The sequence below is a fragment of the Eretmochelys imbricata genome, chromosome 2 (genome assembly GCF_965152235.1).
Source record: "Eretmochelys imbricata isolate rEreImb1 chromosome 2, rEreImb1.hap1, whole genome shotgun sequence".
NCBI lineage: Eukaryota > Metazoa > Chordata > Testudines > Cheloniidae > Eretmochelys > Eretmochelys imbricata.
In genome coordinates this window covers 202036302-202051856 of record NC_135573.1, presented here as the reverse complement: position 1 = coordinate 202051856, position 15555 = coordinate 202036302, and the positions used below count along the sequence as shown (strand labels likewise).

General features: G+C 45.7%; 1 protein-coding gene across 1 annotated transcript in view; it reads left to right on the top strand.

Annotated features, from left to right (window-relative positions):
* Positions 1-15555, top strand: part of KCNH8 (potassium voltage-gated channel subfamily H member 8) — a 369341-nt gene that overhangs the window by 274902 nt on the left and 78884 nt on the right. Inside the window, exon 8 of the mRNA XM_077809313.1 lies at positions 3952-4149. Coding sequence (XP_077665439.1) covers positions 3952-4149 — 198 coding nt within the window. The remainder of the gene's footprint in view (positions 1-3951; positions 4150-15555) is intronic.

Sequence of the window (15555 nt, the reverse complement as noted above, 5' to 3'; positions counted from 1 at the left end):
ATACAATTACGTCAACCTAAGTTACATTGCCATACTGCCACTGCAGTTGTTACAGCGCTTGTGCATGTGACCACCATGCTCCTTTTGTCAGCGGTGCGTGTCCTCACCAGCAGTGCTTGTATCAGTGCAGAGTGCAGTGCCCTGTGGGTAGGTATCCTACTGTGAAACTCGCCACCATCCAGTGCAGGGTGTTTTGGAAAGTTTTTGCAATGCCTCATGGGGCTGAAATGAGTCCTGCTGGCATGACTGGGATCCTGGGGTCAACTTCCATAATGCAGTGCTTTCCATCCCATAATTTCATCTGCATCTCATAATACTTTGCACCTCTTTTCAAAATCCCTGCAAACTCCTGCATCCCTTCTTGCTGTCCACCATCTGTGACAGACACATGGAGCCTGCACAGCTCTGTACTACTGTCGTGAGCATTGCAAGCCTGGGGTGCCTGATCCTGAAGCATTTGCAGAGGTGCAAGAGGAGCCACAGGGAATATGACAATTCCTTGGAGGCTAGATCGCTGTGGGACAGAGAAACAATTCGAGGTTGCTGGTGTGGCACTCAAGGAGCAGCTGGAGATGGTGGAGCGCCAGTTCTGGGCCCAAGAAACAGGCATCAGCTGGTGGGATCGCATTGCCATGCGGGTATGGGGTGATGAGCAGTGGCTGCAGAACTTTTCGATGTGCAAGGGCACATTCCTGGATCTGTGTGCAGAACCCGCCCCAGCCCTCCAGCACAGGGACACCAAAATGAGAGCCTCAATGACAGTGGAGAAGTGAATGGATTGCTACCGGTCAGTCAGGAATCAATTTGGAGTTGGGAAATCCAGCATAGGAGCCATTTTCATGCAAGTGTGCAGGGCCGTTAATCACTTCCTGCTATGCAGCACTGTGACTCTGAGCAATGTGCAAAACATCGTGGATGGTTTTGCAGCAATGGGCTTCCTGATCATGACATCACCCAGAAAGTCCTCTTTAGTTTTTCGTAGCCGCTTTCTAATTCTGTGCAGCTGTTCAGCCGGCAATAACAAAGGAGGAGGCTGGGCTCCCAAGGTCCTATCTGTGAAGCCAAAATGCAACATTTTACAGAAGCAGTATTGTTTGCAACGCACAGACCACTGATTCAGTGATTTAAAATACAGCCACTATTCACATACCTGTCACTAACTGGCTACCCAGGCAAGCACAAGACCCCCAAAAGGGTGAGAAACCACAGGGGCAGGGGAAATCAGTGTTCCAGGATTGTACTGTCCACTGGGCACGTGGCTCTTAGGGAGAGCCAGCACTGTAGAGGGTTCCTTAAAATCATTGCTGTCCTGACATTTTCCACAGGCTGTGTTCATTATGGAAGATATCTTGCTGCTGAGAGTGAGCAGAGAATCAAGGGAGGGTCTTCCTCAAGCCTGCAGCTTCTATCCTGGTCCTTATGTGGCTCGCCTGTGTGCAGCAATGGTCGTCCCCCTGCCAGTGACGGCAGAGTGGTGTGGGAAAGTTACCCTTAATAGGGAAAGAAACAAAGCAGTTCTGCCAAAGAACCTGCAGCAGCAGATTGTCCTGTATCTGCATGAGAGTTTCGTGGAGATCGCTGAGGCAGATTCACATGAAGTGAGGGAGTCAATCAACACCCTGTTCTGGCGCTCAGACTAGGCATGTGGTGGTACGCACATCATACAGACATAAGCCTGCCTTCTGCAACCCTCCTGCCCACAAAAACTCGCTTCATCAATTCCCAAAATCAAAGCCACTTCCAAATTCCTCTCCTGTTTGTCCTTCGCCAACCTCTGACAGCTGTGACTGGCTAGCCTCCTCCGGGGTAGAGAAGAGCTCCTGGCTGCATGCATCTCTGACCTCCAATTGATCCTCTGCCTCTGGGTCCCCTCCCCCTCCACATCCTTGTCCAAGATTTCCTCCTCCTCGCTCAGGCCACTCTCAACTGGCATGCGAGCCACTGAAGTATCCACGGTGGCCTTTGCAGTGGAGGTGGGGTCGCCACCAAGTATTGCATCCAGCTCTTTGTAGAACTGGCAGCTCATGGGCGCAGCATCAGAGCGGTGATTTGCCTCCCGCACCTTCTGGTAGGCGTTCCATAGCTCCTTCACTTTGACCTGCACTGCAGTGTGTCCCAGTCATGGCCCCTTTCTGTCATGCATTGTGAAATCTGTCCATAGGTATCATAATTCCTATGGCTGGTGCACAGCTGGGACTGCACAGCCTCCTCTCCCCAAATGCTGATGAGGTCCAGCAGCTCGGCATTGCTCCAAGTGGGGGATCGTCTGGTTCATGGAGCAGACATGGTCACCTGGAAAGATGCACTGAGACCACTGCACACATCACTGAGCACACAGGAAGGAGACTTTCAAAATTCCCAAGGAATGTAAGGGGTAGGGGCTCCTTAAATTTAAGTTTGGTCACCTGAGGGCAATTCAGTACAGCTCAAACCGATGACCAGAGAGGCAAGAATATGCATTGTGGGACACCTCCTGGAGGCCAATTGCAGGGCTGTAATCGATCAGGGTGTCTACACTGGCCTATCGTGGTGCTGTAAGGCCAGCGCAGAAAGCTCTACGCCTCTCGTCAGGGTGCTTTTTTAACTGTACTGCAACTGTGCAGTTTTTGCGCACTAAGTGGCTTGGCAGTGTGTGCACCTCGTGAGTTACAGCACAGAAAGCTGCTTTACTGCCCAGAATCTTGCCAGTGTAGACAAGGCTTAAGTCGTTCTGCACTGCCACCTTATGAAGGTGCAGCATGCTTTCCACCTATGCATCCTGATAATCCTGCTAGGTTATGTAGAGGTGGTAGCAGGGCCGAAAGTAAGTCTAGGGACTTACTGGTACGGGCCTGGGCTGGGGCCGGCTCTGGCCCCCGGAAGGGGCGGGGCCTTGGGCAGAAGGGGTGGGGCTGGGGAAGGTCAGAGCCAGCCCCGGCCCACCCTGTACCGGCAAGTGCCTCCTTCCCCCTCCCCAAGGTAACAGCGGCAGCCAGGGGCTCTGGCAGCGGGCTAAAAGGCCCTGGGCAGTAGCGGTGGCCGGAGCCCTGGGCCCTTTAAATTGTCCCCGGAGCCCCGCTACTGCTTCCCCATAGTTCCGGGGACAGGGCTCCAGGGACAGGGCTCCGGCCGCTACTACCCTGCCAGGCCCTTTAAATCGTCCCCGGAGCCTGCCAGAGCCCTGGGGAAGTGGTGGCGGGGCTCCGGGGACGATTTAAAGGGCTATGGGCTCGGCCATCGCTACCACCCCAGGCCCTTTAAATCGCCGCCCCAGCCCTGCTACCGCTACCCCAGGGCTCTGGCAGGGGGCTCCCTTTAAATTGCGCCTGGGGAAGCCGATCCACCCCGGTAGGGCTCACCGGCTCTTGCCGGTACACCATACCGGGGCATACCGGCTTACTTTCACCTCTGTGTGGTGGCAAGGCTACACGTATGCTTCTCCCTGCCTCTCCCCTCCCTCTATTTGGAGTAGCTAGCATCCTACAGGCAATGAGGAGGCAGTAGCACAAGAAAACAGAGACTGCAGTTGTGGCTGGTCCAGTGTATGAGTAGTAATGACCCTCAATAGTCTGTTTTCAGAGACTTGATTGAATTGTTTTGCAAGATACCAATACAAAGTCACAAAACAGTCACAAAATGTTATCACAAGTGTTAGAATTCATGCTTAAAGCTTATTGCCTATTTTGTAATTTTTCAGCCTAAAGGAATTTCTCCAGATCCTAATTTTACTGATCTGTATGGAGTGGAGCAGATAGATGTTTCCGTCTTTCAAACAGTCAGTACGTGCATAGAACATAATTATCTAAACACCTTGTAAGTGTTTGCAGTATTGGAGCTTTAATCTTCATTTTATTCTTGGAATCATATGTAGAATCCAGTGCCCTAAATCTTAAAAAGTATGACATTTATCTCACAGAATCTGTGGCTTTCGTTATGCTGTTTCTCACTGGACTTTTTTTCTTTACTTTTCAGGTTGGCTTCATGAGCTGGGGAAACGTATAGAGTCTCCTTACTATGGCAATAATACATTAGGAGGCCCGTCAATCAGAAGTGCCTATATAGCTGCCCTCTATTTCACTCTCAGCAGTCTCACCAGTGTTGGGTTTGGAAATGTTTCAGCCAATACTGATGCAGAAAAGATTTTCTCCATTTGCACAATGCTGATTGGGGGTAAGTAAAAATGTTTTGCAAAAAGTCAAATTTGAACGGGGAAAAAAGGCAATTTTAAACTATAATTTGAAATGAATTCAAGTAAAACACTCATCCTAAAATGCCATGTCCTTGATTAAATTTGAAATTTGTGAGCCATGATGTGGTACATTTTCATTAGCACAATAGCAAATTCAATGAATCTGAAACCTTTTTTTGGTATAGTAAACCAACAAACAATTGTCTGCAGGTCTCAATTTTTAATTGCAAGGGCAACAATAATATTGAATAAAATATGCCTGGTCACTGTTGTAGATTAATATCAAAGCTGGAAGGGTTTTTGTTATATTTGGTCTTCTTATTGTTACCTGCTTTTGATTTATCTTGATAAAGGTTTGTTATTGTTGAAAAAATATTTGCTCATTGCAACGGCTTTATTTCTGTTGAGTCAAATTCCCGCATCTCGCTCCAAGATTCCAAACTGGTTTCATCTTCAAAATGTGGTATACCTGGATCAGGATAAGTAACAGTAATAGAGAAAAGTGGAGAGAGAGTTCTGCAGGTTTTTATACATTTACTTTCATCTCTTCTCCAAAAATATTGGCATTAAAGCATAATACATATTTCACACAAATCAAAGGTAATGTTTGGCATAAGTGGAGGGAAGTAAAGTGAGTCACCATTAGACCTCTGTGCACCACATTGTTTTTCTGGCTGCTTAATTGTCCCGGATTTAGTGGTTAGTATTTTCACCAATGAAGTTTCACTCCATGCCTAGTCTTCATGACTCTTCTTGTCAGTTCAGCAATGTAAATTTCCACAGTATAAACTTGACAACTTGACACCAGAGACTATGGTACATGCTGAATACCACTGTAAATTATGAATTCACAGCATTCAGCAATGACATATAAAAATATAAAAAGCCTGATGAATTATCAGCTCTTTTTCATTGGCCTGGCAATAAGTAGCTGTGATTATAATGAGTCAGACAAGGAACAGTGTCTTATTAATTCCAGCAGTTTCATGAATGCTACAGTTAGTACAGTAATTAATTTTATTGATAACATACAATTTCAATGCTGAATAATAGTGAAAAGGTTAAATATTTAACCTTCAAGTGTTCCACATGCATTCAAGGTAGTCAAACAAAACTTTTTGTCGTGGAATACGTGGGGGGGGGGGATTGTTTTTATTGAGGTAATCAAGAAATATCCATGAAGGGATGATGAAGATGGCAAGACTTCCAAAAACGTACCTTGGTAAAATATAAAGAAACCCTGTAACTGCCATTTATTTCCTAGATAAAAGAATATTACTTATTTTCATTTCAAATATCAGTTCAGATGCTGGGGGGCAGTAGAGGGGGGGTGTTTGTGTGTGTGTGTGTGTGTTTGTTTTTGGTTTAATTTGCAGACTTTATAATAATCAGAAGTTTATTTTTCATGTTAAGAGAAAAAGAGACTTAATTCTCCCTGCAGCTCATGGCTGTCTTTCGCTGAAGTCAGAGAGATTCATTTGGACTCTGTATGGTGCGGCACAAGGAATCAGGCCTCCAAACAGTTATTAGCTCTCAGAACACTACAACGAGTTAGTAACTAATTGGTGTGAGATGCAGATCTTGTGTTTAACTTTGAGAGATGTTTTCTTACACCTGGGTAGTGGGTCCACTGTGTGCATGTGGAGGGGGGAGTGTTGAGGAAATGCAGAGGGACTGTCAGATTCTATCAGGACTGTAATGCAGATGCAACAGAAGAAAACTGGTAGCTGAAACACAGATTGAGTCAAGGGTATGTTGGAAGAATAGGGAATGAGCTTAAATTCGGGAAGGGGCTGGATGGCAGCATATGTCAAGAAGAGAAGGAAGAAGAGGTTGATTTAGAGCACTTTTGACTGAAGGTTTGTGGAAATTTAAGTATGTGGGACATTATTTAGGGGACTCAGCAGAGAGGGTAAAGAGAGGCAGTGGAGTTGTCATGGGGCAGTGGGAGGTAACAAACATGGTAGACAAAGGAACTTATCTTCACCTCAGTAGAATTTGTTGGGGACAAGAATATTCATCTACATTGTTTCAAGGCTTAAGGTATTTTTGTCTGATAAATGCGGTTCTTAGTGTGCCTTTGGTGTATAATTTTCCCAGATCTTATATTTTACTATACATTAATATGACTAAAGTCTTGAAAATTAATACTTTATTTATTTTGCAAGATACTTACCCTGGTGAGGCATTAATTAATACATCTGTTGGCTTCATATGGAGTGGATAGTATTTTTTTTTAAAGTAGAAGGAATAATGTTTTCTGGGTGTCACTGCAGGGTAGGTAGGTTGGAAAAGTATATATCATTGACTAAAGTGTGAATTTATTACATCATTAAGAAAAGAATGATCTAGCCTTTATTAATAAAGTTCTGTAGGCTGGCAGATAAAGGAAAGGAGTACATTCAGGACAGAAAGAGCCTGTAATTTTTTCCTCTAAGAACTTTTCAAGCATGACCTCAAGAATTGGGGAGAAAAAATATTTATTGATTATATGAGATGCTTCCTTATCTTAGGTTTATGAAACTTTGGTTGATGCTTATGAATTTTAAGTAATGTCTGTACTTCAAAAGTAGCCCTTATTTGCTGTGTATTGATTTTTATTTTATTGTACTGTGAAGTGGTATTCTTGTTTTATTATATCTGTTTGCTAGTTTTGATGTACTGATTTTGTATGAATTTTTCAATTATGGTGTAAGACAGATAAATAATCCTAGGAAAGAGAAAAATATCTTACTCTGTGCAATACGTGGTCCCAGAGCTGGGGGAGAAAGTAAGTGGATCATGCACAGATAGAATTTTCAAGATAAGTAAGATTGTTAGACTTTAGTAGATCCATCTTTCTGCTCTTGACAGGTGAACTTGCTTTCAGCAGCTGAGTCCAGATATATTACAGATTGCATTGCGATATTACTGTATTTGTTCAGCAGAACACTGCAATAGAGCAGCCAATATTACTGGACACTTTTGGCAACTGTGGGCTTAATCTTTCTGCCTCTGTTGCTCGTGTAAAATTGGGATAATACCACCCTCTCACTTCACAGGGGTGGTGTGAAGGTAAATTGATTCATATTTGGGAAGCTTTCCAATACTATACTGATAGTCCATTAGTCACATAGAAAAGTCCATTAAAAAATTAGTCATTCTGAATTCAGAGAAGGGTTTGAATAGCATGCAGCAAATAAGGCCTGAGGCCACACATTGAATGACGATAAAAAAAAATGTTTAAATAACTACCCAGTTAGAGAACATCGTAGCCACTGGAGATGGCCACGGTGGGGAAAGTGTCATTGCCCCCCCCACTTTTTAAATAGGGGAGCATGTCCCCCCACTTTTGAAAACCTGAACTCAACAGGGATGCAACAAGGGGGGGGGGCATAACAGTGGATCACCTACCCAGCTGGCAAGGTGGAGGGGCAGCTGGGCCATATTTGAGTGAGTGGCATTGCAACCTGGTGTACAAGGTTGCAACACCACTGAAATCTGGCCCATTTTGATTGATTGCCCATTCCCACTTTTCCCAATGCCCATGGTGAACATTGTCCATCCTGTGCACTGAATGAGGGTCCCGTGGAAATAAATATTATGTGATCATGGAATTAAAGACACCCAGAAGGCATACACACGACTGTATGCATGGATAATCTGAGTCTGGCATTTCCTAACTGTTAGCTGCTTGACTTTGCAACAGCCATGTTCTTTTACCATAGGTTTTTTTAATGGGGTGTGTGTGTTTAGATATTATGTATACACACACACACCATGTTCTCTCACTGTGCAGTCTCTCTCTTTCCATTGCAACATACTCATCCCGTTTTACTGATTTGCTTGTATTGCCCTGATTTCATCTCAGATCACCTCTGAAACATTACAAATTTTATTGTCATAAATATAAAGGGAAGGGTAACCACCTTTCTGTATACAGTGCTATAAAATCCCTCTTGGCCAGAGGCAAAATCCTTTCACCTGTACAGGGTCAAGAAGCTAAGGTAACCCCCCTGGCACCTGACCCAAAATGGCCAATGAGGGGACAAGATTCTTTCAAATCTGGAGCGGGGACAAAAGGTTTTGTGTCTGTGCTATACCTTTGCCGGGAACAGATTAAGGATGCAATCCTTCCAACTCCTGTAAAGTTAGTAAGTAATCTAGCTAGAAAATGCATTAGATTTTCTTTTGTTTAATGGCTTGTAAAATTCGCTGTGCTGGAGGAATGTGTATTCCTGTTTTTGTGTCTTAAGGTTTTGCCTAGAGGGATTCTCTATGTTTTGAATCTGCCTGCCTGTGAGATTATCTTCCATTCTAATCTTAGAGTGTTTCTTTTATCTTTGTTTTGTTCTTCTAATAAAGTTCTGTTTTTTAAGAATCTGATTGGGTTCTTAGGGTCCTAAGAAACCCAAGTTGGTCTGTGTTCAACTTGTTTATTCTCAAGCCTCCCAGGAAAGGGGGTGTGTTGGGCTTGGGGGGATATTTTGCGGGAAGACGTCTCCAACTGGTCTCTTTCCCTGTTTTTTGTTTAAATCGCTTGGTGGCGGCAGCATACTGTTCAAGGACAAGGCAAAGTTTGTACCTTGGGGAAGTGTTTAACCCAAGCTGGTAAGAATAAGTTAAGGGGGTCTTTCATGCAGGTCCCCACATCTGTACCCTAGAGTTCAGAGTGGGGAAGGAACCTTGACAGGTACTGTGCTTTGTTTAATTCTCTAATCTCCTTTCACAACAAAGGAGCTACTGGTTCCTTTATTGTGCTCTTCTGAACTTATAACAGTTTTCAAAACTTTTCTAAACTAGAGAATGTGTTGTCTGTCTCTAGCTTGTGACCTACAGGAAACATCCCTTCTTTCTCACATTCCCCTTGTCTTTCTCTTTACCCATGGAATCTGTTTACGTTGCCACTTAAGGTCATTACCATGTTAGTCTTGTTTATAAACTGACATGTTCAGTATTCTGGGGAGCCTTTCTTTGCTTCCTTTCAAGTGCTATGAAGACAGATACCCTATAAGAGTCTATTCTTAAGGTATATGTCTACACTACGAAATTAGGTCGATTTTATAGAAGTCAATTTTTAGAAACCGATTTTATATAGTCGATTGTGTATGTCCCCACTAAGTGCATTAACTCGGCAGAGTATGTCCTCACTACCGTGCTAGCATCAGCTACCCACACAGTGCACCACTCCGTAAGTCATCCAACAGTTCCCGCAGTTTCTGCCGCCCATTGGAATGCTGGGTTAAGCTCCCAATGCCTGATGGGGCAAAAACATTGTCGAGGGTGGTTCTGGGTACACGTGATCATGTTATACCAATAAAATAAAAACCAGCAGGATCTTATCAAAGGGGAAAAGGCAAAATGCCACATTTATTGTGAATACAGAAAGAATCATAGTAAGCAGTTAGTTATAGCTGTAACATTCCATTCAATTTCATATTTATTCACACATTCATTCATACACACACACACACACAGGTTCTGCAAGGTTGTTGTCATAGTTACCGGCCTTAGAGTTGCTCATGCCAAGCCACTGGCCAGGTGGCTTGGACGTGAGGAAGGAGCAGGGCCTTGTCAGATGCACATCTGATGCTCCTGGAAGTTGGTTTGCAGAATCAGACCCCAAAGTTCTCACTTTCTAGAGTCCATTTTTATAGGAATTTCTTCCTATGCCAGTCTATGGGAATTGCTTCATCATGCTGTTGCTTAATCAAGTAACAGATGGCACATTCCTGACGGCTCTGTGCTGCCAGATGTTATCTTGTTCTTTGGTTCTCCCATCCTTGAGGCAATTGGGTGGATTCCAGTCTGCCCTCCGGGGGTCCTCTGGTTATTTCCACTTGACGCCTTCTTCAGCTGATGGACACTGGATTCTTATGCTGGCACCTCCCTGATCATTCAATTATTATCCACACCAAGCATCCATTCACATACATCCTCTATCTCTATTTTAATCACAATTGTTAACAAAGCGAGATGAATATAACAAAAGGGCGGGGAGTCTCTGGGTGCTGTTTCTGTTACAGAGTGTTGCTTTGAATCTCTCTCTTTGTGAGTAGTTGTTGTTACAAAGACTTGCTTTGAGAACAGATTCTGTCTTAGAATGTACTAACATAATTAGCAGCTTGCAAGTTTCACACAGAGAGAGAGAGAGAGAAACAGTACCAAAAACCAAGAGACCTCTTAATACCCTGGAATTTAAACTATGGGGAATCAAACTCATTTGTGATTTTAATACAGAACTTCTTTAATATGATCCAACAATCAGTCGCCCCTCCCTCCATGAAAGGAACGGCAGACAATCGTTTCGCACCTTTTTTCCGTGCATATGCCATACCACGGCAAGCATGGAGCCCGCTCAGCTTAGCTCACAGTCACTGCTGCTGTTGTGTCCTGGGTGCTGCCGTCAGCAGACGGTGCAGTACGACTGCTAACCGTCATCATCCACTGCAACTCTGCTCTCCTGGTGCCATGACTCCACCTCTCAGGTCCTCTCGTTGTTCTGTATAAATATTTATTCTCGTGGCATCCATCGTCATCCACCGCTTCCGCTGCAACTCTGCTCTCCTGCTGTCCTGCAGATGCCATACCACAGCAAGCATGGAGCCCACTCATCTCACCACTGCTCTTGTGAGCATTGTAAACACCTCGCGCATTATCCTGCAGTATGTGCAGAACCTGCAAAAGCAGGCGAGGGGGCGACAACAGCATGATCATGACTGTGATGAGGACATGGACACAGACTTCTCTCAAAGCACAGGCCCTGGCAATTTGGACATCATGGTGGTAATGGGGCAGGTTCCTGCTGTGGAACACCGATTCTGGGCCTGGGAAACAAGCACAGACTGGTGGGACCACATAGTGTTGCAGGTCTGGGATGATTCCCAGTGGCTGTGAAACTTTCGCATGCATGAGGGCACTTTCATGGAACTTTGTGACTTGCTTTCCCTGCCCTGAAGCACAAGAATACCAAGATGAGAGCAGCCCTCACAGTTGAGAAGCGAGTGGTGATAGCCCTGTGGAAGCTTGCAATGCCAGACAGCTACCGGTCAGGAATCAATTTGGAGTGGACAAATCTACTGTGGGGGCTGCTGTGATCCAAGTAGCCAATGCAGTCACTGAGCTGCTGCTATCAAGGGTAGCGACTCTGGGAAATGTGCAGGTCATAGTGGATAGCTTTGCTGCAACGGGGTTCCCTAACTGTGGTGGGGCGATAGACGGAACGCATATCCCTATCTTGGGCCTGGACCACCTTGGCAGCCAGTACGTAAACCGCAAGGGGTATTTTTCAATGGTGCTGCACTGGTGGATCACAAGGGACGTTTCGCCGACATCAACGTGGGATGGCCGGGAAAGGTGCATGACGCTTGCATCTTCAGGAACTCTGGTCTGTTTGAACAGCTGCAGGAAGGAACTTACTTCCCAGACCATAAAATTACAGTTGGGGATGTTGAAATGCCGATAGTTATCCTTGGGGACCCAGCCTACCCCTTAATGCCATGGCTCATGAAGCCATACACAGGCATCCTGGATAATAGTAAGGAGCTGTTCAACTACAGGCTGAGCAAATGCAGAATGGTGGTAGAATGTGCATTTGGACATTTAAAAGCTTGCTGGCGCAGTTTACTGACTAGGTTAGAACTCAGCGAAACCAATATTCCCATTGTTATTGCTGCTTGCTATGTGCTTCACAATATTTCTGAGAGTAAAGGGGAGACATTTATGGCGGGGTGGGAGGTTGAGGCAAATCACCTGGTGGCCGATCACGCTCAGTCAGACACCAGGGCAATTAGAAGAGCACAGCTGGGTGCCCTACGCATCAGAAAAGCTTTGAAAAACAGTTTCATGACTGGCCAGGCTACGGTGTGACACTTCTGTTTGTTTCTCCTTGATGAAAACCCACCCCCTTGGTTGACTCTACTTCCCTGTAAGCCAACTGACCTCCCACCCCTTTGATCACCACTTTCAGAGGCAATAAAGTCATTATTGTTTCAAAATCATGCATTCTTTATTAATTCATCACACAAATAGGGGGAAAACTCGCAAGGTAGCCCGGGAGGGGTGGGTGAGGAGGGAAGCACCGGGTGGGGTGGTGGATGAGGGGAGGAGAGAAGGACAAGGCCACACTACAGTTCAAAACTTATTGAATGCCAGCCTTCTGTTGCTGGGCAATCCTTAGTGGTGGAGTAGCTAGGTGCTTGTAGCCTCTCCCCCCAGCCCCAGCCATTCTTGGGTGTCTGGGTGAGGAGGATATAGAACTTGGGGGAGCAGGTGGTTATACAGGGGCTGCAGCAGCGGTCTGTGCTCCTCTGCCTTTCCTGCAGCTTCGCCAGATGCCTGAGCATCTCAGTTTGCTCCCACATTAGCCTCAGCATTGCATCCTGTCTCCTCTCATCGGGCTCCTCCCTCCTCTCATCTCATTCATTTAACGCTTTTCTGGACTCTGCCATTGTTTGCCTCCCTGCATTCTGCTGAGCTCTTTCAGTGCTGGAGGACTGCATGAGCTCTGAGAACATGTCATCGCGAGTGCATTTTTTTCGCCTTCTCATCTGCGCTAGCCTCTGGAACGGAGATGATAGAGGGAGCGTAGAAACATTTGCAGCTGCAGGAGGAAAAAAAGGGAGAGTAGTATTTAAAAAGATACATTTTAGAGAATAAAGGGAAGACTATTTCACACTGAATCAAGCGATTCACATTACATAGCACATGTGCTTTTGGTACAATTTTGAAGTAGAGTCAACCAAGGGGGCGGGTTTTTGGTCACATTTTGCCTCTTATATTGAGTGCCTGCCGGTTTGGTGTGAGACATCACACACGCTCGGCTGGACAACAGAATTTGGCTTGCAGGCAGCCATGGTAAGGCAAAGGGTTTCGGCTTCGTCAACCTTCATAACATGTGGGAATGGTTTCAAATAGCAGCGCCCTCCTTTCCCATACCAAGCAAAGCCCGTTGGGTTGGCCATTTAAAAGGAGGAGCTGCGGTTTTAGGGTGAATGTGCAGCGCAACCCAACCCCCCTCTCTCCAATGCTCTGGGATGATCGCTTCACACACACACCACCGCATGGCTAGTATCAGGGAAGATCCCTGTCAGCCAAATGCAAATGACTCAGCATGAATGGGCCTCCCCCCACTGCATGGCTAACAGCAGGGATGGTTTCTTTTCATCCAAAGGCAAACAGCCCAGCAGGAACGGGCACCTCTGAATGTCCCCTTAAACAAATTTCCCATATTTCAACCAGGTGACCATGAATGATATCACTCTCCTGAGGCTAACACAGAGAGATAAAGAACAGATGTTGCTTGAATGCCACCAAAGCCGGGGCCCATTCGCTGCAATCCTTTGTTCTGCAATGATTCCAGACTACTTGGTACTGGCTTGGCATGGTAAAGTGTCCTATCATGGAGGACGGAATAAGGCTGCCCTCCCCAGAAACCTTCTGCAAAGGCTTTTAGAGTACCTCCAGGAGTGCTTCATGGAGATGTCCCTGGAGGATTTCTGCTCCATCCCCAGACACGTTAACAGACTTTTCCAGTAGCTATACTGGCTGCGAATGCATCACAAGTCTTCAGGGAAAATTAATCATTAAACACGCTGCTTTTAAACCCTTTATTATATTTACAAAGGTACACTCACCAGAGGTGCCTTCTCCGGCTTCATGGTCCGGGAGCCCGCCTTGGGAAGGTTGGGAGGATTTTGGCTCCAGGGTGATGAACAGTTCCTGGCTGCCAGGGAGAAGGGATTCTCCACTTGCCTGCTGTGCACTATCCTCAACTACCTCCTGCTCCTCATCTTCCTCATCCCTGTTGTGTGAGGGTCCCCCCTTGCAGGTGTCCATGAACAGTGGTGGGGTAGTAGTAGGGCCCCTCCCCCCCCCCGAACTGCATGCAGCTCATCATGGAAGTGGCATGTATGGGTTTCTGACCCAAAGCGATTGTTTGCCTCCTTTGTTTTTTGATAGGCTTGCTTGAGCTCCTTAAGTTTCACGCGGCACTGCTGTGTCCCCCCATTGTAGCCTCTGTCCATCATGCCCTTGGAGATTTTGGCATATATATTGGCATTTCGTCTTTTGGAACGGAGTTCTGCCTGCATGGATTCTTCTCCCCATACAGCAATCAGATCCAGTACCTCACGTTCGGTCCATGCTGGAGCTCTTTTGCAATTCTGGGACTGCATGGTCACCTGTGTTGATGAGCTCTGCATGGTCACCTGTGCTGATCAGCTCACCATTCTGACCAAACAGGAAATGAAATTCAAAAGTTCCCGGGGCTTTTCCTATCTACCTGGCCAGTGCATCTAAGTTGAGAGCGCTGTCCAGAGCGGTCACAATGAAGCACTCTGGGATAGCTCCCAGAGGCCAATACTGTCGAATTGTGTCCACACTACCCGAAATTCGACCCATCGAGGTCGATTTTAACACTAACTCCCTTGCTGGGGAGGAGAACAGAAAACGATTTTAAGAGCCCTTTAATTCGACAAAACAGGCTTGTTCGTGTGGACGGATCGACCTAACGCTGCTAAATTCGACCTAAACTCATCATGTAGACCAGGGCATAGAGTAATGAAACTCTTAAATAGTTTTTTCAATAAACAATTTATAAATAGGTACATTTTGTATCACACTGTAGATGCAATCTAGAACTAAATACTTCCACTCACAACAGACAAGCACGCTGCACACCTAAACATGGACAGATTATGTCTGTGGGCATGCCTTCAATTTTGCCTCAGGTCTTTTTATTCCCAAGCCACTTCCTAATTGCAAGTAAAACTCTGTGTCAGACCTGTTGGGATAATTGGGCCTACACATTTTCCGTAATTGTGAGCGCAACTGTAAAAAGTGAATGAAAATGTATAAAAGGTCACAATAACCAATCATAAATCTTGATGGGAAAAAGATACAAAAGAGACTCAGACTGAGTTCATCCAAACAAAGGTTATGTTTAACTGGCAGGCCTACTTGGTTACTGGACCATGTATGTGTTCATGTGTGCTTCCCATACAAGCACCGAGTGTCCACATATGCTGTGCTGGACACAGGTCTAACGCTGTGTACACACGTATACATATATCCACGCTATCAACGTCAGTGATACCATTTTAGGGGTGGTATCCCAGGTTCTGTGCAGATAGGGAGACACCCTGGGAATCTCTTTGCTTTGTGTTCTGGGTGTTTGTCCCCTGCCTTCACACATTTGTCAATAGCAGTTCATGATCACATCTCCCCTCACTCTTATTCCTTGCAACACTGGGGTGGGAGACATGGAGCAATGGGATGATGATGTGGCTCTGCTCCTGCTCCTTATCGCAGGAAAATGTTTATGCAGTGGAGTAAGCAATCAGTGAGATGCTGGATGGAATTTGGGCAGAACTTTCTGACACGTCGAAGACAGCTGACCTTCAGTGTCT